This window comes from Centruroides sculpturatus, unplaced genomic scaffold, assembly GCF_000671375.1.
Source record: "Centruroides sculpturatus isolate CEXI.00-Female unplaced genomic scaffold, Cexi_2.0 scaffold309, whole genome shotgun sequence".
In the NCBI taxonomy this organism is placed as follows: domain Eukaryota; kingdom Metazoa; phylum Arthropoda; class Arachnida; order Scorpiones; family Buthidae; genus Centruroides; species Centruroides sculpturatus.
Window position 1 is genome coordinate 401,965 of NW_019384521.1, and position 24,168 is coordinate 426,132.

At 35.5% G+C, this 24,168-nt stretch overlaps 1 protein-coding gene across 2 annotated transcripts in view; it reads right to left on the reverse strand.

Annotated features, from left to right (window-relative positions):
* Positions 1 to 23,175, reverse strand: part of LOC111622751 (paired box protein Pax-5-like) — a 31,556-nt gene extending 8,381 nt beyond the window's left edge. For both annotated transcript variants that reach the window (XM_023365176.1, XM_023365174.1), the window contains exons 1-5: positions 22,805 to 23,175; positions 19,850 to 20,046; positions 7,828 to 7,993; positions 4,879 to 5,076; positions 2,192 to 2,439 (exon numbers count right to left, since the gene is read on the reverse strand). In XM_023365176.1, the coding sequence (XP_023220944.1) occupies positions 2,192 to 2,439; positions 4,879 to 5,076; positions 7,828 to 7,993; positions 19,850 to 19,949 (712 nt within the window). In that variant the 5' untranslated portion in view covers positions 19,950 to 20,046; positions 22,805 to 23,175. The remainder of the gene's footprint in view (positions 1 to 2,191; positions 2,440 to 4,878; positions 5,077 to 7,827; positions 7,994 to 19,849; positions 20,047 to 22,804) is intronic.
* Between the last annotated feature and the right edge of the window lie 993 nt (positions 23,176 to 24,168).

Genomic DNA, 24,168 nt, shown 5'->3' on the forward strand with positions numbered 1-24,168 from the left:
AGCCAATTATAACTGGAACAGTCACAAGTGTTAGTATGGAATCTAATTAATCATAATGAGAAATCGCTTGTAATTTTAATTATTGGAAGTATTAATATCAATCTTTTATTGAATTTTGAATTAAAATAAATCCAAATATCAAAATTATAAATATTTATAAAAGCACACTGTAAAATTTAGTTATTTTAACGAGTTAAAATTCTATTATTATTGCACCGTTGTTGCGTTATACACGAACCAAACCTGATGGAAATGTAGATGTTGACGTGATTCATAAAGGTTTCACAATCTGGTAGTTATTTTTAATATCTCATTTTATATCGAAAATCTTAAAAGATAACACTAAATTTAGATCGACATGCTTTACTTCACCCCTACACTGTCTACAGATAGTCTAAAGATGACTCCTATGCGAACAACCGGTGTTATTAACCCAGGTAATGGGATGAGAGAAACGAAGCTTAAAATATATATATATAGAGTGAAATTCCATTTTAACCTTTCCCGATTTAACTTATACCCCGATTATACGTACATTTTTAATTGTTCCGACTTCTATTGCTCCATAGATCCCCATAAATCGCCTCAATTTTACACTGATATCTGTTAGTTCCGGAGAAAACGTTAAATAGGGGATAATATTTTTAGAAGAAAAAAAATATATAGAATTTATCTAAAATTCTTAGACTTTTCGACAGAGTTTTTGTTGATTAAAATCGTTATTGTAGTAGCATAAAGACTTGAAAATTTTGGAATTTTTGTTTACGGAGCGCATAAGTGGGAAACAATTGATAAAACATGAAAAGTTGGGTCTTGTTCCGTTTAAGACGAAGCACAATTGGATCTGTGTATACATGCACAGCAGCCATGTCATTGTGAAAGAGTAGGAACCAGTGGACTGTATCCGGAAGGATGTGGGGACCACGTGGCTGTCTATAACATGCTGCACACCATCGATTCTTCACCAAATATCAGCTAATTCAAAAGCGGGGTTCTGAATGATCTTTCAACCTCGTCACTGAATCCATTCTGCTAGAATATTTTATATAGAATATACATTTATATACCGCTTCTGTTTTATATTCGATTCGTGTTCTATATTAAAAATATATGTAATTTTTTTTTTACTAAGCTAGCCCTAATATAAGTGTATAACTTGATAAATGTTTATAGAATTATATGAGATTGGAAGGATACGGCTATAGTTATTAAAATTTTGCTATCAAAGAACGACGGTTGGGCCTTAAACTTGTTAAATAATATAGCCTTCAGCTTTAACATATAAAAGGCCTCAAAAATACATATCAAATGAGAGGCCCTAAGCTGAGTCTTCTTTAACTTATATCCCTGGAGAGAACAATGAGACAAGGAAGAACTCTAGAGTATAAGAGATATTTCCAATATTAATATTTTAATACCATATACCATCAGCGTAATCTTTTGTTAATTTAGAAGTATATTAGAAGAGAAGGATATACAAAACATGAGTTAATATATCAATATTAGTACAATTTTTGTAGAGTAAAAGCAGCAAAACTAATCATTTTTTCATTAATAAAGCAGTGTTGTTCAATACAAAACCATACTATATCGAGAATGTGTTACTGAGCACAAGTGTATCAATGAAATAGACTCTTTTGACCTGCATATATATGTATAAACTTATATACAAAAATTATACAACAAACAAATCAGTATAACACACACACAAATATGTACAACGTACACAATAACAGCACTACTGACAATACTATCAGTTTTACTAATTTAACGACAATAGCATTAAATTTCATTGTAGAAATAGTAAATTAATCATATGAATTAAGGAAGTGTAAGTTACTAACATTATAATTGCTAGAAAGGATAGTTTTTTACTGAGATATCATCGAATAAATTCAGATAAATTAAAAACTTTTTACAGATGTAACAATTACACAGCTAATAGTACTGTTTTTTATTACAGTATCAACGTGTTAATTTAAGCGTGCTATCTCAATCGTATTTTTATTTGATTAAGTATCAAAATGCTCAGTCGATACACGCGAGAGAATGTTTGCATGAAAAATGGCAATCAAGCGAGGGTAATCATGCAAAACCAGATTTTAATGTGTCGAGCACGTGCAGAAGAACCGAAAGTTTAATATCTCATCTACGTCTACAAGCCAGAAAAAAAGGTACAAGATAATCTTACCTGCGGAACCTTCTTCTCTCTTCCTCTTGACATTGCCATTGGGATCGACACTGGCTATGCCTAAAATGCCATTAATGGAGTATGATGGTCGTTGCATGGACTGTGAACCATCGTGAACAGCTGAGGGTGCATGGGTGATGACAGAAGTCGTGTTGGATGTGGGTTGAAGTTGAGGGCTACCGCCATTGACCGACACGTGATTAGCAGCAGCCTGTTTCGCCTTTTCTGCAGCCTTATTCCTGACGATCCTAAAGGGAGAAAAGCACGTCCGTGTGGTTTGAAAAATGAATCGCAACCCACGCTAATCAATTTAAAAAAAATTTTTGAAGTAAAAACGATATAAAAGTTAAAAAAAAGATTAGTTAAAATTAATTAGGTCGAAGCCCCCGTTCGGGATCCTCTGACAGGAAATGTTTGTGGTTCCTGACAGTTGCCAAAAACGATCTTGGCAGATCCGACCGCTGACATGTAAAGCGAAAAAGAAGAGGATGGAGGTGACATCTTTCTCTTGTAGCAGTTAAATCGTACAAACTGCGATTACTTCTGCCCCGTTAACTTTCACCCCGAGGACAGATGGCCAAATGATGACCTCACGACTGGCACCTGCCCCGACTCAATATGATTAAACCTAATGCTTTTCGAATATCCGTCCGTCCGTAATAATTTTTTCTTACCCTTCAAAAAATCTCTCTCGATCTTAATTACCAAAAATACCTTATATATTTTTTTTATTTATATTTTTTCCTTTTGAAGTTACTCAAAATAGAGTATTAAATTAATTATAAACATTTAAAACTAATTTATTTTTAAAAATCATATTAAAGCATACGAATTAAAGCAATTAAATCATTAATCTAGAGAGATATAAATCAAAAGTAATTAGATAAACCGATTTAATAATCGAAGTCGCTAGCGTATTCGAAGAATCCGTCCGTAAGTCGGCTCGAACTAATAGGCATTTAACTTAAAAACAATTAGTCCTACTATAATGAATTTTGAGATATAGAATCAAATTATAAATTTCACTTTACCATTAAAATTACACGCTTATAAACTTCTTACTTCTGAAATTATTTACATAATTTTATAACTCATTTATTAACCATCCGATTTTGATAAAATTTAATATGTAAGTTAAGTGCGTAAACATGTTTCGAGGTATAAATTTTGGTAAAAATATCTCAAACGGTTTATCCTTTACACGCGATTAAATTTCGATACATCGCCATTTTCTTTCCTTCGCAACATCGTTAAGCCGGAAAATTAATATTAAGCGATTTTATAAATAGAAAAAGTATGGAGATAAGAGTATAGATAAGTACCTTTTTCTTGTACAAAATAGCCGAATAGAATCTATTAGTTAGATCAAAACGAGTGAAAGCATGGGAGATGAGGGGAACAAGAGGTGGTGACAGCTTCTACACAAAACTAACTTAAATAAGTAGTCGGTTGTCATCTGATCCTTTCCAGGGGACCATCAGAAGTCGTCCAACAGCGATAGCGCTCCATCTAATCCAGTCAATTAGTTGTGTTGTTGAAGAGCGAGATGATGGGTTACACACCGAGCTCCCCTCTGCTGCATTTTCCGATATTGGTTCCCAAGGGTAGAAACGAGATAGATATCGAAAAGTTGGAAGTTTGTTCGACTTTTAGCGATTAACAAAAACCATTTTTTGATGTCGGAAACCCACCAGAAAAATAAGAAAAAATAAAAATAAAAATAAAAAAAACCCACGTGAACTGTTGTCGAAAATGGAGACGACATTTTTACGACCCTTATGCAAATCTAACGTTCCACTTCGATTAGGTCAGTCATTAGCTTATTTAAGTCCAATGCTTAGGCCAGGATGTGATCCGTGTTCCATCATCCATGACGTCGATAGAGATGATTCCCTTCTTTTTTTCTTCCCTATCTTCATGTTGTATAACTGATTAGATATCCGATAAAATATACGGTTGCGATAGAAGCTCTTTTACTTCTCTATACAATTTTTGATATTTTCTCCGCTCCTGAATCGAGATTTGATAAAGGATACGAAGCATCCTCTTGATGACCTATTAAGGAGACGACTCCATCGGTTCTTGTCATTTTCTTCCAAAATCAAAAAATTGAAAAATAATAATAATAACAACTCTCTCGGAGTAAAAATCAGATTTTGTCCATGTAATGCGGCTGTAAATAGTTTAAAATTTGCATTTAACAACTGCCGCGGTCCTCAACTAGTGCTTTTTTTTTCCAAAAGTAAGTATGGATGCGAGGTTGGACGTGGAGTAACTTTATGTACACTCATCAATATCAATTTGAGACATTCTAAGAAAGATGATGCGGATTAAATAGTGTAAATTTGTAATGCGGAACAGTGAATTAGCAGGAAATTTCTTAAATTTAAATTCGAAGTAAAGAAAAATGTTTTGCTTAAAAAGCGGGACAGGTAATTAACGTTTTTAAAATATCGCAGATGCGTATCAGCTTATTTTTTTTTTACATTTCCTTCTTTCCATGTGCAAAGAATTATATGCTCAATCTGGTCTTTAAAAAGGCGAAGACATTAATCCTCCTTAAAGTTATCTTCTATAGGAGGAAGTATAAATTGAAGATTTATCTATTGTAAACTTCAGTCCTAATTTGCATACGAATAACGCTAGCAGAATTGTTAATTAGATTGCAAAATTTATTAGGTGCTTACCTGTTAATAGAACTGACACTTGGAATGTTATCTTGATCACAGATTCCATCCGATAGCAACCTGTCTCGGATTTCCCAAGCAAACATTGTCGGATTTTGCTTCTTGTAATTGGCAATTGCGTCTACCACTCTAGGTGTAGCGACTTTTGGTTTGCTTCCACCAATTACACCAGGTTTGATCGATCCTGTTTCGTAGTACCTGAAAATAATACAAGAGAGTTCTTTAGTTTAAGTATAATATTGCACACGATACTGCGAAGAGTATTCATTCGTACAAAATGTATACAACGGCTAACAAGATGGAGTGATATAAGACACGTGGAAGTATAAAATATGAATCTCTTCTATATAAAATGAAGTATTTTTCTCTATTTAGTAAAGTACAGAACAAGAACACATATACAATGAATTGCCAAACAATCCTTACTAAGGCCTAATTTAAAAGTGATTACAACTAGTTAATTTACTAAGGCATAACCTACTCAATAGATAATGCACACAAATATTTGCTTTTATAATTTAGTAGGCTAATAACAAAAGCAAACACTCTTTCACAATACACGCTAGCTAAGTGTAGGAATCGTGTAGTTACTCGAGAATGGCACATTGCAACTAACCGTGAGAGCTATCAATCAAAATTTATATGTGACACTCGTAAGCTGTACTTTTGACTTTTACTGGGATTTAGCCTGGAGATTCGTTCTCCAGTTATACAGGGGTTATCGCTTGCGTTGTGCGTCTTCTAATTATAGGAACGGATTCGATTCTACGAATTTGGATAGGCAAAAGTTGCAGTAGTTGCCTCTTCGGTTATAAATAGTCGAGATTGGACTCGATGTGCAGCAAAATCGAGAGGAGCCGGTGCTGCACAATGTGGCTATTCAAGTGCCAAGTGCGGTAGCGTTAAGTCTGTCAAAAAACAGAAAGAAGTCTTTGATTTTCGTGTAGTTTTTTCCATCTGCCATCCTATTTTAATATAAGGATACTACGAAAATTAATTGTTGTAATTAGTATCTACTCCAAAGACTTGTATCCTATAACAATACAAGCATATCTTTTGTTTTTTTAAGAGGAAAAAAACAAAGGGCTTATCTAATTAGTGTTTGTCTTCACCAAAGGAAACAAACATGTTATTCTATAATATAATATCGTTTGCAATTCGCATGAGAATAAAAGATATTTTCGTAGAAATTGAAGAAAACGTCTACAGGCATGTTTTAATAATTTTAAATAATCGCATATTTGAGTTTTAAAACTACAATTTGCACCCGAAGTTCGATCTATAAAGCACTTTTCAGATATGAGAGCTTCAAAATGATCTCAATATGTGTAAATAATTGGGAAAATTTTTGTAAAATTTAAAGAATTAAGCAACATTTGTGAATTTTATAGGAAGTTAACATGCCTAATTTTTCTCAATTATAGACAATACTTAACACCGATTTTCTACGGAAGGTCTTGAAACATATTAATGTTTACTATGCAAAGAAAATTAATATTTATTAAACTTAAAAAGACACTCAATGTCAGAATATAAGAGCATTANATCAAAGTATAATTATATTATATAAATTATAATAAATTAAATTTTATTTTTCCAAACGAAATACTTTGGTTACAACTTCCTCCTTGATGAAGTAATTAGAACACTGTAAAAATGATATAAACTCTTAATTGGTTGGACCATAAAAATAAATATCGATAGATAATTTTATTTTCAGTCAATAAAAATAACGAATATAGTGTTTATTTGAATGCATTTTGTATGTTGCCTATGCCCAATTTATTTAATTTTTTCCCTATATACTCCCATAGTATAGAAGTTTAATCGCAGTGGCTGTTTTAAATCGAAATTCCATTTTAAAATGTATAATACGTCGTATTAAAATATATAGAAAAGTTAAGTTGAATGGCTAATTAACCAATATTTATAGCTTTTAAAATTTATTATAATAATAAATCTGGTGATATACATATAATTTTATTTCACTATATTGAGATGCACTTTCTGGAATGTCGATAAGACAAAGTGAATGTAAACATTCAACATTCGTGTGCATTTATGTTAATGTTTAATGAGGCATAAATGAGAGTGAAAGTCAATATAAAAGATGAGAAGATACGTAAATACACAGACAAATTAATTTTAAAAAATCTTTAAAAATTATGGAAAGAAGCTCCCTAACATGATTTTATACACTTTTTTAAATTGTTAGATCTGCAAATGGTATCTCAATTTTATCTTATTCAAGTTTTAATATAATAATAAAAACATGAAAACAGACATGTGTTAAAAGCATTGTAGTCTTTAAAACGAAAATTCTAGTTGTGAAATTTTAGTACTTTTTGTATTGTTATAAAGCTTTTGTGTACTAGATATATGAAAACTGCCTTAAAGTGACTATAATACAATGGATTTCAGATCTCAGATATTTTAGGACAAGAAAAGTATTATAAGTCTATCAGGAAAGTAGTACTTATCATGTATTAATGGAATATTATAGTAATTTTTAGCCGATACGACAGTATTTTAACGTAAGAAAACTTCTAATACATCAAAACCCTGTTATAATGTCATAACTCATCTGGTGTTGATAACTATCTTTGTGTAGAAGAGAGCGTTTTGCATGAAACGGCTATAAAAATTTCTTACGCTTAGAACATAAGAAATCATGGCCTAGCTAGGGCCTCCTCTATCCTAAACCCCAATAATACTCTCGTTAGAGAAGCAAAGCAGACTGGACTGGCTATTGTTACTCAAAACCAGCAGCACTTTCTCATTCAAATCTGGGGTCGGGGGTAATGTCATTCTCGACTTTCCCTCTTCATCCGCAGGGGATTATCCATCATAAACTTCCCCTCGACATGAAGTAAACATGCTTCACTTCTCCACTTTTGTAACCTGATTTACAAGCTACCGGGGCTCCACTCCATTAAAACATATACTCACCTTCCGAGGATCTTGGAGACGCATCCGTGAGAAACTCTCAGTTGACGGCTAATGTCACAGGGCCTGACCCCTTGATGGGCCAACTCTACTATCCTCTGTCTCACCATATCGGGTAAGGGTCTGCCATTTACAAAAACACCTCCCAACTGGTTTACACCTCCGTGGCCTGAAAATGAAGTAAAGAGCAAAAACTAAGGATTTTTTGATACGTGGAATTATTATGTAGAATAGTAGCCCTTGAACCCATAATTAAGGTGTTTAACTTGGCTTTCGTCGTTAATAAGCGAAAAACGAAGGGGAATCTTAAACTTCTTAAATCAATCAGGGTTCTTTGATTGATCGGAGCAAACTCAATGGGCGGGGATGTAATTACATCTTTGGCACGACTAGCGGGCCCTAGGGTCACGTGACTCGATCTCGAATGAAACTCCTATCAAGTGATTTACGATCTGTTACATCGCCTCTACCGTTTCTAAGTCAGAAGGGCCCCATTTTCGGCTACCGAATCCCACTCGATTCCGTTGATGTTCTCAACGGAACGAATCCCTAAGCAAAGAGCACGTTAATTACGCCTGCAAATTAATTTTTGGACCATTTGTTAATCCCAACGGTACGTTAAGAAGTGTTTTTCTCAGTCCGATCCCAATTCATCCGAGCTACCGGGCCCTTAAGTTAGATGTCACGTGACGACGGGGAATTTTAATTAATGTAATTCGGGAACGGCCCTCTAATTGCGTCATTACACGGAGATGTTATCACAAATTGGAGCTCTTCCGAAAACCGAGATAAAGGAGAGTCTTGTGTGGCCCTCTCGGATCGCGTTTCGAAAAGGGCCGAAGGGTAATCACGTGATCGAGATTAGCAACGTGCCCATTACGGGTCGACTCGACATAATATTTACTAAATATCTTTTGATAGTTTCTTACTAGCGACATATCGAGGTTTGCTGCGCCTTCAAACAATCTTATCACTACGGTAGCACTTACTTTTACAGGTATAATATTCCATCATGGTCACATTATAACGGTAAGCCGTGGATAAGTCCATTATCAGCTTTTGATATAGCATTTAGCTTGTTTTCGCTAGCTGCACTTCATCCTCCGCTAGTGCATCATCCTCCAATCACTCTCCCGCCCCGTCGACGTCATTTACTACACTCCCGTCACGTGGTTGCGTGACGTAACCAAGTTACGATCCCCGATTGGCAGATAGCGCACGTGGAAGTAAAAGGTCAACAGATGAATAAGTGAATGAAGTCGACCAAAATGTTTGCTTTGTAACTCTAATAGCATTACGAGTTGGTAAACATTGTATAAACGCTTTGCTAAGATAAATGTAAACTTGACACGAAGTTAAAAGAGCCTTAAGGTAGCGTAACATCTTAACTGACGTATATAAATTATGCTACCTTAGTAACAACCACTTTAGGTATGAATAGTTGCATTGTTAATCTTGCAGTATGCCACACTAGCCACTGCCAACGAAATAGTTTAATGTCGATTGAGGGTAAGTATAAGAGCGGAGCAGCCATTTTCTTCATCAGTTGTATATTTTGTTACTATGCATGCACTAAATCATAAGCACGCTTCCACACTCGCATAAAAAGCCATACAACTCGCCACTCCACTACCTCTTCAGTCGAAATAAGCGTAAAATTAATTATTACTACAGTAGCAACAAGCTGTAAGTTTGTAAATCTAAACACATAAAGTGTGACTTTATTTATATAACTAGTTACTAATGCCCTCAAGAAGTAGCATTATTGTTACCAAAGCAGTGGAGATTAGCCGAAGGATCAGTAAGGGGGTGCAAGAATGGTGAAGTGGTAGAGCTCGAGCAGCAGCTAATGACTGGAAGAGGTAGAGAAGCGGGTATTGTATGACTAGTGAAAGCCGGCTCGCCGGGGGAAAGGAACAAAAGTGGCACTTCATTGTTGTCTGCCATGTAAAATACTTGTGAATGCAGCGGTGTCAATGCATCCAGGTGACGCGATTGACTCCCAACTTGACTTCTACCCCGGGCGGTCTAGCAACCGTTGCCTCTTCCCCACAATAAACATTTCCGTTACAACTGCAGGTCTATGAAAATCTCTTAAAAATACCAGAAACTAGTGTAGTTGTACAGCTGCTACTTAAAAATCGTCCAATAGCATAGATAACTCTCTCCCAGCAATTGACTAAGTGTTACTAGCACTGGCGACTTTAGTAGACATGAATTATCGATGCTCACATTTTTAATTCTTGAAAATTTCATTCGAGGAATTAAAAAATTAAGTATTCTACATCTTTTTACATATTTAGCATAGAAAACCCCCAAAAAACTTGCGTTTATGGTGCTTAACCATCAATGTTAATATTCTTGTTTAGATACAATTGTTAAAAACAAAGAATCCAAAGGCTTAGTTGGTGTTTGAGTATAGATTGAAATTTTATTGATATTCAATGACTGTTCAATATCAGTTAATCTCATGTTACTACAAAGAAGTTTTGTATTAGGTGGCTTAAGAATGAGAATCTAATGCTGTATGCCTCTTCTTGAGGACAACTAACATACAATTAGAGGCAGACAACGAAGAATCTTTTAATCCTATTGCTTAAATATAACTATTGAGCTAAGAATACCCAAGAGATGTGTATACTGTTCTATAACTCTTGAAGTAACCAAATAATCTCCTAGAAGAGCATTCATATAATTTTAGAATTACTAAAATCGTACGAATTGTATCACCTTAAGAAACCAAGAGACTAAACTGTGTTTGGGTTTTAATAATATTTAGAATATTTTGTATGCTCCGGTATTTTAATTTGGGCTTAAAGGAGACAACAGTATAAATATACTCTTTGATTTATCAAGAAGAAAAGCTTTAAACCATCATAACGCAAGCCTTCTGCATGTAAAGGTCCGAACTACATCCCCAGGGAGTAACTACTGATTAAAGTGCGACGCGGGTCTAATCAGGCAGAATTTGGGTTGACGTCATTCGAGGCCCACATCTGTGACGAAACAGGTGGAAGAATATCGGCAGCGACCACCCGTCTCTCCCGATACAGAGACCGCATCCTGCAGAGAAGAAATAAGAGCCCTTGCAACGATAAGGCTCGGTATCGATGACGTAGCGGTGACGTCAGCGGATCGGAAACATTCGCATCCATCATCGAGGGCAGCGCAACTCCGTCAGGGTCGGGCGAGCGTGAAATAGGGTCCCAGAAAGATGTTAATGAAGTGCGGACCCCCAAAAATATAAGGCAATCTGTCGAGTTCGATTCCTGTTTAAATAAGAGTTTAAGGTAGTAAGTAGAAGGTGCGGCTGGATTAAAAACCACGATAGACAAGCGCGTGCGGGTCAACGGCCCTCGATCCGTGACTCGAGATGCTATCGACGTCTCTCCTACACCCCATTGCTCGAGCATAGGGGTTTTCGGTAACGTCTATAAGTATCATAATTTCTCTTTCTTCTTTCTGATCCTTGATCCTTTAAGGCATTTACTAAGCTTAACCAAAATGGGAGGGACACTCAGTTAATTGATCTTCACTTCTGAAGGTGTATTGCAAATTGATCTCGAAGCGTAAACTCGAGGTTTTCAAATAACTAGGAAAAAAAAGACCAATAAAGAGTGCAGATACCCGAAAACTGTTTTACAATTGCGCTTAAAAGCAATCATTTAAAAAATCCCAAAGATTTTTACTTTGTTAGATATATTCTTTGGTTAGCATTCTTTTAGTTTCTTCCTAATCTTCACGTTCAAAAGCAATTACGAATTTTGCCCAACTTCATTCAACTGACCTTTAAGTAAATCGATTTCTATCAAAAATTGATTTAAGTGTAGCCTACAATTAAGCTAATAAATCCGTTTTAAATCGAATGGAATTTGTAGAAAAGAACCGATATACTGTACAAATCATATAGGCTGCCGGAACCCTTGAAACAATATCCAAAAGCATTGATAATCGACAGGCAAACAGCGAAGCAAAAACCACGAAACACTCTGAAAGACTTAAATTAATATTTTGTATTATTTATCTATGTTTCTGTTATATATTTTTGCAGTGTTTTAATGAAGGAGCAATGAAGGATGTTGGTTTCTTTCTGAAGAACTCAATTGATATATGCTTTTCGTATGCAGATCTTCAATCATAATCCTTTCATAAAATAATTTTTTCAACTTTTAAAGGCTTCTTTTATAATAATCTCTGTTTTTATAAAAACAAATGAAGATTTACTGAATTTTTCACGCTAATTTCTTGGTTTAATATCTTTTATGGTTATAATGGACCTTTAAGATCTTTTGACAATTGAGACTTCAGTGGAAAAGCTTCTTCGGTATTTGCTGTTCGTTGATTCTTGTGAATTTATCTTAGGCCAGTTTGTTGCTATTTACCAAAGATGTTTGAATGATAATGATTCACATGGAAACAACACGGATGTAAAGAACACAACTCGGAGATGGATTTAAAACCTAAATGATGTAGCTAATATTCGAGTAATAAAAAACAGCCAGTAGGGGTGCTATTAAAGATAAATTTCACACATCGCGTGACTGAGAATCGCTATAAGTTTGATAAAAATCCAACAGATACATTTCGAGATATTAAAATGCAAGAAGGAGCTTCAGGCCTAAGAAGAAGAGGCGGATAAACAGGAAGAATCGGTTACAAAAACGGTCCGGCTTTGTTTAATTGGGTATTGGGCCTTGGTGACCAGGTGTTTACCGACTAGCCCACCTGGTCAACGAAATGCAACCTTGACCGGTCGCGATGTCAACATCCTGCTCAAATCGTTGAACCGTTACCCAACATTCTGACTTAATTAGTGCACCTGTTTCCGTCCGATGAGGCCAGGAAGTGACGTCACGGTAGTCATCGATCACGTGAGGGCAAAGAACCTTTCGACAGATCCAATGACCTCTACCTTGAGAAAACGACAAGACATCCTCCCGTCGTCTGCCTTAACCTAATTATACGTCTATAGGCCCGGCTCCATACAGGCCTTACCAGAATAGGCCTAACGTGTGAATTCCGAAACTGAGTTTCCAGTGCATTAAAGGCAATTAACATAAGTTTACGGAGTGTGTTACACTTTAACGGAGTATTTTAAGAAGCAAATTTCTGCGTAATCGTTAAAAAACAGTTTTAATTACTTTAACTATCCTAAAAGTACATAAATCTATACCCGTCAACAGACATCTTATGGCAAATACAATTAGTCTACAACAGAGAAAGTTATTCAGATCTTAAAGAACAAACCTGTCTACGTGATACGAGTCAATCTGACTAACCCCTTCCCTTTACTCCGAATCATAAACTGCCTTCCAAATTTAATATCCCGCATATAGGCCTACTTTTAAAGAAGGAGACTTTAAGGCTACTTATTTTCGAATAGGCTAGCTATAACGCTGTACGACGTATGTTACAAAGGTACAGTACGGGCTCTCTTACCTTTCATCTTACAAGCAGTGGCGGATAGAAGGCTGCTGTCCGCAACGTGCATATGTGAAGGTAAAGGTTGAGGAGAAAAGCCGACGGCTACCATCTGGTGATCCTCCCTTCTAGTCACCGATGTAATCACCTGTGCTACCTGCTCCGTCACTTACGTGTGTATATATACCCTTCTCCCAGTCGCCTCTGGGCTCGATCTCCGGCTACCTGCTAATTTGTCTGCGGAAAGTGGCACCGGTCACGTGACTTACCGTCTGCGACATCCGGTCACGTGAGGCAATGGCCTTTTCTCTCACTCTTTCACTTTCCTCGGATTATTAGAGACTTAATTTAAAAAGCGAGAAGAGGGATCTCGAGGTTGATGCACTGACCTTTTTTTTTTCTTTCCTTTTTTTTCCGGAAAGGGACAGCGTCTGCGCTTGCGCACTGCTCCGTCCCTTCCCTTCCTAGTTGGGCGGTAACCCTCACGAGGTTCCCTTATCGTGGCAGGTATCGGGATGTAAGCCCTCAACGCCTTTTCTGATTGTAGCGACGTCTTTGTTTCTCCAGTAATGTCAGCCAAGAAGTGAAGTATTACCCTCGGTCGTTACTTATATTTTACGAGTTTATTGAAACACTCGGCGCAGAATTTATATATATTCAGGAACGTTATAAAATCTTTATAATGTTCCCGAATTAACGCTAAAGTGTTTTAGTTCGAAAACATTACATTCCTTCTAGAATTTTGAGCAATTTTGCTAAGAATAAATTATTTTATTCTTCACAAAATCCTCTATTAAAGTTAAACTTTCAGAAATGTCTGACAAGTTTAGACTCAAAAATTTTATAATATTTACATTTTCCTTAGAAATCTATAACAAAATATATTATCAGAATACATCGTTTTGAATTTTTAAAATAGAGCTGGACCTATAAAAATTGTATATCAATTCTTAACTTGCCAAAGAAAGAGATAAACCTTCAACTTTTGAAAGAGAAGAATGACAAAGTATGGACGTTTTAAATTTTAAATTCCAGAAAGAAGAAGAAGAAGAAGAAAACGAAATATTTAAATTTTACTTTAAAAAAATTCTTGTTTCCTCAAATTCGAAAGAGCAGGACCACTTGAATGTGAGGAACAGGACAAGAATGGACTTATTCCTATACTAATGAAGATAGAAAATAATTCTTTTTAAAATTTTTAAGAATCCTTGTAAACTTCTTTTTAATCCCTTAAAAAATTGTACTTCCTACATGATTTAATGTTAATTTTTTAAAGAAGAAACATTGTTAATCTCCATTTTATTGTATAAAACAATAACTTCTTTCATCTAAAAAATTTAACTCCTTAGAAAAATGTTAAAATTTTGGTTTATTTAAAACGAAAATTAAAAGTAAACATCATTGACAAGATTTAATAGGAAAAATCCCTGAATATATATATTTATATAGCATTGTCTCGTAGTATAAGGCAATCATTAACAGTATTAAAATCATTGAAAAATATGTTACAATAGATCATCAACAATCTTGCCGTGAGGTATGATATTTTACTACGTCGTATTATCAATGGCGTGAGGATGGATGAAATTTTACTACGTGGAACCATCAATGGAAAGGAGATTTCTACTAAATTACCCTTCAGAAACGCAGAAAAAGTGAGAATGTTCAAAAACGATTTCTGTTTATAGTCACGCTCGGTGGATTCTTCTCGTTCTTTGCTTGAGAAAACTGCTTTACCCGTCTACGAAAAAAAATTCGGGAGAAGAATCTCAGAATGTTTTTATTTTCTTTCGACCATTGACGCATTTGTTATTTCGGCAGCACGAACTGGTCTCGTTGACCGATTGGGAATACGTCTGTGGTCACACGCGAATAGAGCGTAGGGAGCGGGGTCGGAGGTCGCTGCGTGAAGACTCTCGTGACACTCCAGTGGGAGAGAGGTCATTAAAGGGTCCTCACTATCCCAAACGAGGTTAGGAGAGCTGCTGGGACGGTGAAAGGCACGCAAACGACCGGAATTGGCGCACCGATGCACCACCTAATTGCCACCACGGTGCTGCCATCTGCGGGGACCAAGCATCACTAGTGTGTCCGAAAATGTTTCTGGGACGACAGACACAATCCAATAAGAACTTTATCTTACTCGAAGAAAGGCTGCGAGCCGTTAAAACGTCTATAGAAAACTTGAATTTTGTTACGCATCGGTCTATTGTGAACCTTGTTTCATTTTTTTACGAGAGGCGGGCGTGAGGCGAAAACCGGACCAAATTCCTGATGATATCTGCATTTCCTGTTGGAATACGGTAGAAGGTGTGATGTTGAGAGATAACCCGGCTCAACGCGTGTCTTAAATTTCTCGGATATCTAAGATATGCTGGACAATTGATCGAGAGTTAGCTGCGGGCTATCTGGCGGGCTCTTTTCTATTTTGCGACCTTACAAGGTTAGTTTTTGAGATAAATTTACGCCATATCCCATAAATTATTCCATTATCCATACGTGACTTCTATAATGCGGAAAATTTATAAATTTTTCCTTCAGCGAACCTTGCCATCACGATATGGCCTTCCAATACAGGTGAACATCTAGAGGTAGCGTATATAGTGGCGAAAATGATTTTACAATCTTGATAAAGTTTTCAGAAACTACCAATAAATATCACTCTGCAGAAATTTTCACTCGAAAATAGTCGTTTGTAGTAATAAAATACAAATAATAATGAAGAGTTGGGTGCAATTTCCTCTTTATCAAGACCTTACAAAGTAGGGTCTTCATAAAGATGAAATTTTCTTTCAAAGATGAAAGAATCTTTCAAGATGAAATTTATACAACTACATCTCGTGATATGCATTTACCGTATACGTGATTGCTGTTACTTGAAAATTTTATAAATTTTCATCACGAAACTTCTCGAATTATAAGGCGTTAACCATTGTAGACTTAATGATGAGGCGGTGTGCAATATCAAAAAGAAGAAGAGGTAAACAATTGCATTGACTAAATAAAACCGGATATATTAGTCCACTAAAATCTCTCGATACCCAACAGTATACCTTAAGCTGTCAATTGCGAAATTATCTTTTACATGTCTGGATGAAACTTCGGTAACAAAGAGAAAGTTGAATGTAATTTTCTCTCTCTTCTAGCCTCAAGCACATTTACTACTGTTGCTACTACTACTATTACTTCTACTACAAGAACATAAATCCCCGGTAATTGCCGGCCCATCATTATTGTCTATCTTGGAACTGTAGTAGTATGGACTAAACAAAAGAGTGAAGCGACTCGAGACCAACAAAAGGACAATTATTAATATTTGGGATAATTTGACCACAACACGTGGACATCCTGCATTTATGGGATCCTTGGAAACAGAGGAGAAAAACCTGCGAATATTTACAATGAGAGAAGGAAAGGGAAAGTGTTGAAGGTCATATATGACAAATGGAAAAAGTTTTAAACATCTCATGACCTCTTACTATTTAATTATCATTTATACTTGTCATGCTGCTAAGGTAAGACGTAAACAGGATGGAGTTCCGGAAGTTCTTCTTTGTTAAGATCCTCCTACGGAATCTTAATTCTTTACAAAGGGCCTACAACTCAGGGATAAATTTTCTTATTAAAATATAAGGCCCTTATTTGTTTAAGGTATAATAAAGTTGCGTTTAGGCCACTTACATTCTTATCATCTTTCACTTAAAGAATTTTATAAGACTATAGTTTCAATACAGAGCTCTAGCTCGAATATTAAAGCGAAGAGGCCTTATTAGTTCGTATTCAAAAAGGCCTTTAGATATACAATCGTAAAAAAAATATAGGGCCTTTGTAATATCGAAGATAGGCAAAGAGGCCAAAAAAGCCCAAATAGGCCACTTAAACGTAACCTACATCTAAACAATCGAAATTATCAGAAGATGTAAGATAATGAAGATAACTCCTGATTATTGATTTAACAAAAGAAACATTGAGCAGCCTCCGGCATTTCGAGGCCTTACTTTATGAATATATAAACTTTGTGTTATTATACATCTACCCTTATAAAAAAGAAAAAAATATATATTGTAAAGAGGATTATATTCTATAAATAAATAAATAAAAAGTCATTATTATTTTGTAAATTTTATAAATAAATAAAAAACGATTCTAAGAAGGATCCAAGGGCATGAAGGATGCTCGAAACGAATCTTCAAAGAATCGTCAATACGCTTTGAATTTCTTCTTTCTCGAAAATAAAAATGTAAAATTATAAATTTAAATAAATTTTAATCTTAATTTTAATTATCAATTCTTTTATTCTACGGTTTTATCCATATTTTAACGACTGCGGGTTATACGCGAAAAGTTTCATTTCGGGCTGTTAAACTCGCTAAATATCCGTTTCTAAATTAAAATTTTAACTTAAAATTAACTTAAATAATAATCATTGAATATATTGATGTAATAGGACGAGGATGCATGATACAGGATTTTCTACAAAATATATTTTAAGTTTCTGAAAGAGATTATAATCATGAATTTTATTAAAATTGTAAGTTTTTAAGTTACTGAAAAGGAGAGAGATATTAAAACTTGTATAGACATGCCCCAAAATCTTGCATAGGCCCAATGATATTTTATTAGCATATTTATTCTTTATATAATACGCAATTATCGCAACTCGTACTTGCTAGCTGGAAACATTTAAACATTAAAAAACATCAAGTCATATAAACTTGCTGAATTGTGTTTTAAAGGGAGGAGATACATTTAAAAGATTTACATAATTTTTATTTATTTTGTTTTATTTATTTTTAGCATTAAATACGGGAAAGAAAGGATTTCCTGAAACTCGTAGTTTATATAAAGACAAAACAATAGAATGTTTTTCCATTGCTTGCATTAATATTCATGTCACAGTCCAATAAAAGAGTGCTTTTATCCAATGTCTTCATAAATTCGCACAAAGGATTAACAGATTAACGTCTAATGCACTGAAGTTGTAGTAGCATAAGCGGTTTGCCATTTCCTAAAGGGGAAGAATTCGAAATCAGGAAATTTCAATAAACAAACTCTGCACCAGGTGTTATAGCCGATAACGATATCCCTTTTTTTTCATACACTCGTTAAAGTTTCCCACTTGTTGCTGTAGTAGCACGTCACGCGTCAGTATGTAAATAATTCTCGAATCACGCCAACGAGCGTAAATCGATGCCTGGAGCCAAGAGCAAAACTCCCATTTCGATGCTCTTAAAGCTTCAATTTTGTCAGGTAAACTATAGTAGCATACGATATAGCCTAGTTAACAGGTCAATACTAACTAAGAATTACAAGAATTCCATAAAAGGACACTTAATATAAAATCCTTATTAAGTTTATCAAACAAGATCTAAATATGTAGACGGGGAGATTATATTTTTAAACCTTTTTTAGACTAGTACCACTATTACTACTATGGTAACAATTTAGCTCTTCGCTATGTGAAAGTTACCAATTAGGAGAATGGATAAGTCGACAGAATACATAAATACTTTCCCAAGCAAAGCTTCTCATCTTCGTTATGTTGCAGACATGACGACAATTCTGCAATTCTATCTCAATGTCGTCCGTTTCTCCCCCCTTTTAACCGGTCCTGCAAATTGGGGCATTGGACACCTGCCGGTATTCCAATTGTGCGAGGAATTAATTGATTACCTTTCTCGAATCGTGCTCCTTCTACATCGTGGGAAAACATCGGACTTTAAGGAGATGCTCTGCAACTTCCATGGTTGCAGTCTATACATAATTGGTGCGGTGACAACGCGACTTTAACCCCCGGGTTATTATCGTCCTGTGAGGCAAGAAGTAAAGTTTGATAGATTAACTTGAACCGCTGTTTTTTTTCCTGCTTGCCCTCTCTTTCTTCTTTACTTAATTAGAGGGCCTCGTTTCGTCTTCACTTCTCAGTAGCGGCGTTATAGGCGTTAAACCTTTGCTTTTTCTATGCTTAATGATAACATTTAAGGATTTAAAGCCCTTGGGAACCTTTCAGCTTAATGTTTTAACGGTGCTGTTGCTATTAATTTAATTCTTTTATTTTTATTATTAAAATATAACCTAGGAGAAAGTTATCTTTACTCGCAGGATGAATAATAATCTATAGCTATTGTCAACTGTATATTTACGTTTCTTAAAAATGCTTCTTCGCGCCGTTTGCTTGTTTGAATCGCCTCAAGCCCGCTTATAGCGTTGCAATTCTCTTTAATTCGAGGCCTAAGAGGGCTGAATACAGTCACGTGATGAATTATCATACGATCTAAAGTTGGGTCTTTTCTAAATTAAATCTTCATTTATCCAAGGATTTTTAATGAGTTTTTTTCTAATAGCATTTGTTAAGCTTTTGATACTGTTAATCCCGAAATTTTAAATATATATTTTTTAAGTTTCCCTGTTTTAATTTTACAATAGGAACATTTTAATATAGAATCCTAAGGGCAACGTAGCCAGATTTAAAGGCCGTTTAACGGATTTAAGCTTACAGATTTTCTAAACCTACGTCTATTTTGAAGGGATGTTTTCTCTTTAAGCGTGAGTAAAATACGGTATTCTGGGATTAATTTTGTTAAAATTGTACAGTGTTACTTACGTTTCTTCTTGGGTTCCTGATCTTGACCCATTGGTAGAGGCCCACCTGCCAGGTCCATCATGGTGACCGGCGATACTCCTGCGTAGACATCGTCCTGCATTCGATCTCCTAATCCGGGAAGGGTACTTCCCACTTTGAGACTTGATCCAACGCTTCAGACAATAGAGGGCCCTTTCTTCAGTTCAGTATCACTCGACCTGAGGGAGAATCTCAGCGTCAGATGATAGTTTTTATGCTAATTGACCTCCGTTTCTGGAAAGCCAGACCGGAAGACTAAACATCTTAAATTTCATAGCCCAGGGGACCTGGTAGAAGTCTCCGCTATTTCTTTATTATTATAGTTGCATAATAATAAGATTTTAGTCTCTTAACTAAAACGTTTCTTTACGTAATCCCGGATTTTACGCTCTTCGGATCTTCGTCAAAACGCAAAAATCTTCACCACAGCTCATATTTCACTCGATTTCTAAGCAAAAACTTTGAAATTTTTACAGGAAATTATCACTTTTCTTCTCGAAAACTCCAACGACACAGAAAATTCCATGCAAACGTATAAAATTCGAAAGCATTTAAGAATCGTCTGAAGGATGCAATATATAATTATATCCAAAATTTCCTCTATTTAGACACACGAAACAGTATATACACCCTCGATTCTTCGACACTGTAATTAAAACCTCGCAATAACAGCAATTATTAGAAGGTTAAAGAAAGATTCGACGTTTCTTCATACCCCCTACCAGCTTCTCACGAACCCCCATTTCAAAAACTAATCAACTTATACTGCTACAGTTGCAATCTTCTATAATACTTCTACAGCAACAGCACAGATTTTAGTCAACAAACGACCTCATTATTAAAGTTGCACAGCAGAGAAAATGGATAAAAATGTATAGTACCTGTACTACCGCATGTGCAACATTCCAAAAGATCAAATCTGACCCAAATTCGCAATTCGGTTCCATCTTCTTTTTTTTTTTTATGCTACGTAAAATATTGTTCACGTATGAAACTATCATCGAAAATATCTAAAAACGGGTTGACACCAATAAATAATAATAATAATAATAACATATATATATATATACACAAGGCTATAAATATGAGGAATGTCAACGTTCTAACTTTATTCTTAAAAATATCAAATTGAGGGCGTAATATTGTAAATTTTCTATTTTTATAAAAATTACTGATTAATCATAGAATAAGAAAAGCACTTGATCGAAGCTACAACACTTATATTTCTACTGTAACAAACTTAAACGAGCCGTTACATTATGTAACGTATACGGAGTCGAACGAGTGGTAAATTAACCTCCTATTAGCATATTTTATGTAAGAATTACTATCGTATAAGGTCTCCATATGTAGATTATTGGGATATGAGGCTTATTGCGACACAGCACAGTTTATATTATTATAGTAATTTCGGATTTTAATTTTCGTTCGGGTTGAATAAGTTGAAAATTTTACGCATTATTCTACTTTTTGGACTATTAATGGCTACCTTCCTCTATAGGAATTTATGTACATTTTTTTAAAACTAAGTTTTCGATAATTCGAAAACCATTTGGATCTCGGTTATTTTTCTTTTAAAAAAGGTAACTTTTGACAAATCTTCAAAGTTTCCTGGTATGAAAAATATATATAAAACCAGCGATTCTTGAGAAAATTATACTTAAAAAATACAATTACGCCTCATCCATATCCGAAAAGTTTACGCTGTAGCAGGAATAAAAATAATTTTACTAGAAACAAAAAGAAATACAGGAAAGTTCTCACAATTGTTTTTTTTTTTTTTTTTTTTGTTAATTTTAACTCGGAAATTAAGATAAGTTAGCAGATCACAGACGGCTAAACACAGTATCGCTTTTTTGTTTTTATTTGCTATTTTTTCTTAATTTACTAGGCCTATACATACATCTCTATATTTTTACTTGAAATAAATAATATTTAAGTAAAATACAGATGTATAAATCATTAAATAACTCCTGTTTACTTTACATTCAACGTTTAAATACCTAACTCCAACTTTCTAGCATTAATATTAATTATTCAGTTGCGGAGTTAATTATGTTTATCTACTTAATTCTATGCTTAATTTATTAACTTGATATCTATTTAATTCTACGTTTACATAAAGTTAAATGCTACAGATGAAGATTTATCATAGAGAAGGCGTTTAAGTTAAGAGAACGGCCTTTTGTAAATCACACGGATCTTGTGTGATGTTAACGAGTAGTTTATGAAGTTTCTCGTATTTTATGACTTAATTTTTGGCATTTTTATAGGATTTTAGGTCTAGAAGTAAGAATTTCGAGTGTTTTTAAACTGATTGCGGTATATTCTACACTGTATTCACGTTTTTTAAACTGGAACGCATTGACGAATTCAGAACTCCTGTGTTATCGGTCCGAAATAGAAGAATCGAGAGTGTTATGCCGTGTGACGTGTCAAAAAAAGGCTGAAAGACGGAAACGGAGTGGTCAAAGGATGACGAGAAACGTTCATTCAGTAGATAGAAAGGCGGAGACGTAGTAAAAGGCCTGGTAGCGGGTCAAATCGACTGAGGCTGTAGGGCAACGGGAAAAGTGAACGACCCTCAGCGCCAGAGGGTCGGTAGCTAGATAGGGTCCCGATAAGACAAAGGAAGTTCCCACCATTCACTGGGAAAACAACAGCCTTCGGGACAGGTGGCGACCCCTGGCGGACAGGTACATCCTGTGACATCCCAGTGTCAAACTGCACTTCCACACTTTTCGAGTCGAGGATTTCGTCGATAAACAACTATTGTTTAGAACACATAGACACCATTGTCGATTGTTCTACACAATGGATCGTGAAAGAAGAGTGCCGTACCGCTTTTTTTCCGTCACGTGATATTCCATCTCCGCAGAGGAGAAAGGAGAGAGACGAGAAGGACAGAAAACAAGAGATAGATAGAGGTTGACAAACCTTCGTGATTTTAATCCTTGAAAATAGCTTCTCACTCCCCTCGGTTATCTTCTATGCACTCGTAATCCTTGCTCTTGTACAGTACAATATACACTAATCCTATATGCAATCTGGTCGTGTATACAAGTTGCGGAGTAGTAGCAGTAGTTGTTGTTGTAGTAGTTCTTTCCATTCGCTTACTTATTTTCTGCTGTACATCACAACCCGACTGGGCCAACAGGTGCCGCGAAGGACAGGTGGGGGAGCTACACTTACCTGAGCGAAACGACGTCGACACAAACAAACAGAGAAACGTGTGCAGCGGGCGGAAACGCCTCGACCAGCTGACGGACTGCAGACTTGTGTGTGGCACCACCACGGTCCACTGTATCTCGGCGACCGTCTCCTAATTGCTACGTCGGTCGGGTTGGTCGTCGTGGCTGTGACGTAGTACGGCTACGGTCCAGGGAGCACCGCTAGTTTACCTGCAGGTACGTCCCACCTCCGCTCCAGGTGGGGAGGGAAGCGACACGCGAATGTCTTCCTCTCTGTCTTTACTCGTTTTCTGTGACGTCACTTACGGCTACGTCATCGCACGTGCGTGTGTTGAGGTCTTCAGGTGTTGTCAGTGCTAGTCTTATCCATTTTTTCTTTATTTTTTACCTTTAATGCCGATAAAAAGTGCCGAAACTGCTCTATATCGGCATTAAGATTTAAGATTTTAATTTAGGCGCAATCTCCAAGATCTCCAACTTTCCACACGCAAAATGAATGATTAATTTCCTAATATATAGTCGTAAGGCTAGATAAAGATTCACTTTAAGGCTTTAATCTGTAGCCTGGATAGATTTAAGATGGAAGACTCAGACTAAGCATTGAAAGATTTGACAAATTCGTAGTGTCATGGCGGAAGGTTAACAGGAGTTAAGTTTTCAAATCAGAATTTTATAGCTTCATTGTACGGTACATAACACAAAACTTTGACCTTATAAACTCTTCCCTCCCTTGACGGGATTTGTTGCTCCGTTGGTAGCAATAGAATTGCAAATGAATAGCATAAAATTTTAAATTTTTGCTACATGATTATATTTGTTATTATATAACGATTCATAATGGCTTCCTGATTAACATTGAAAACTCTTCTGGCCTGTTTCGTTTCATATATGTTAATTATCCTTTTCAAAAAACACTAGTTCTAGATCTATAACATCTTCAAAAAGTTATAACGATATTATAGAGCTATTATAAAATGTTTCAGCTGTATGGAACAATGTAATAACTGTAAAGTCATAGATCGTTTCAACATATGATGAAATTTTAATTCTTAATAACTAGTTCCATTATAGCAAACTGGTGAAGAGCTACTAAGAAAGATAAGAGATTTA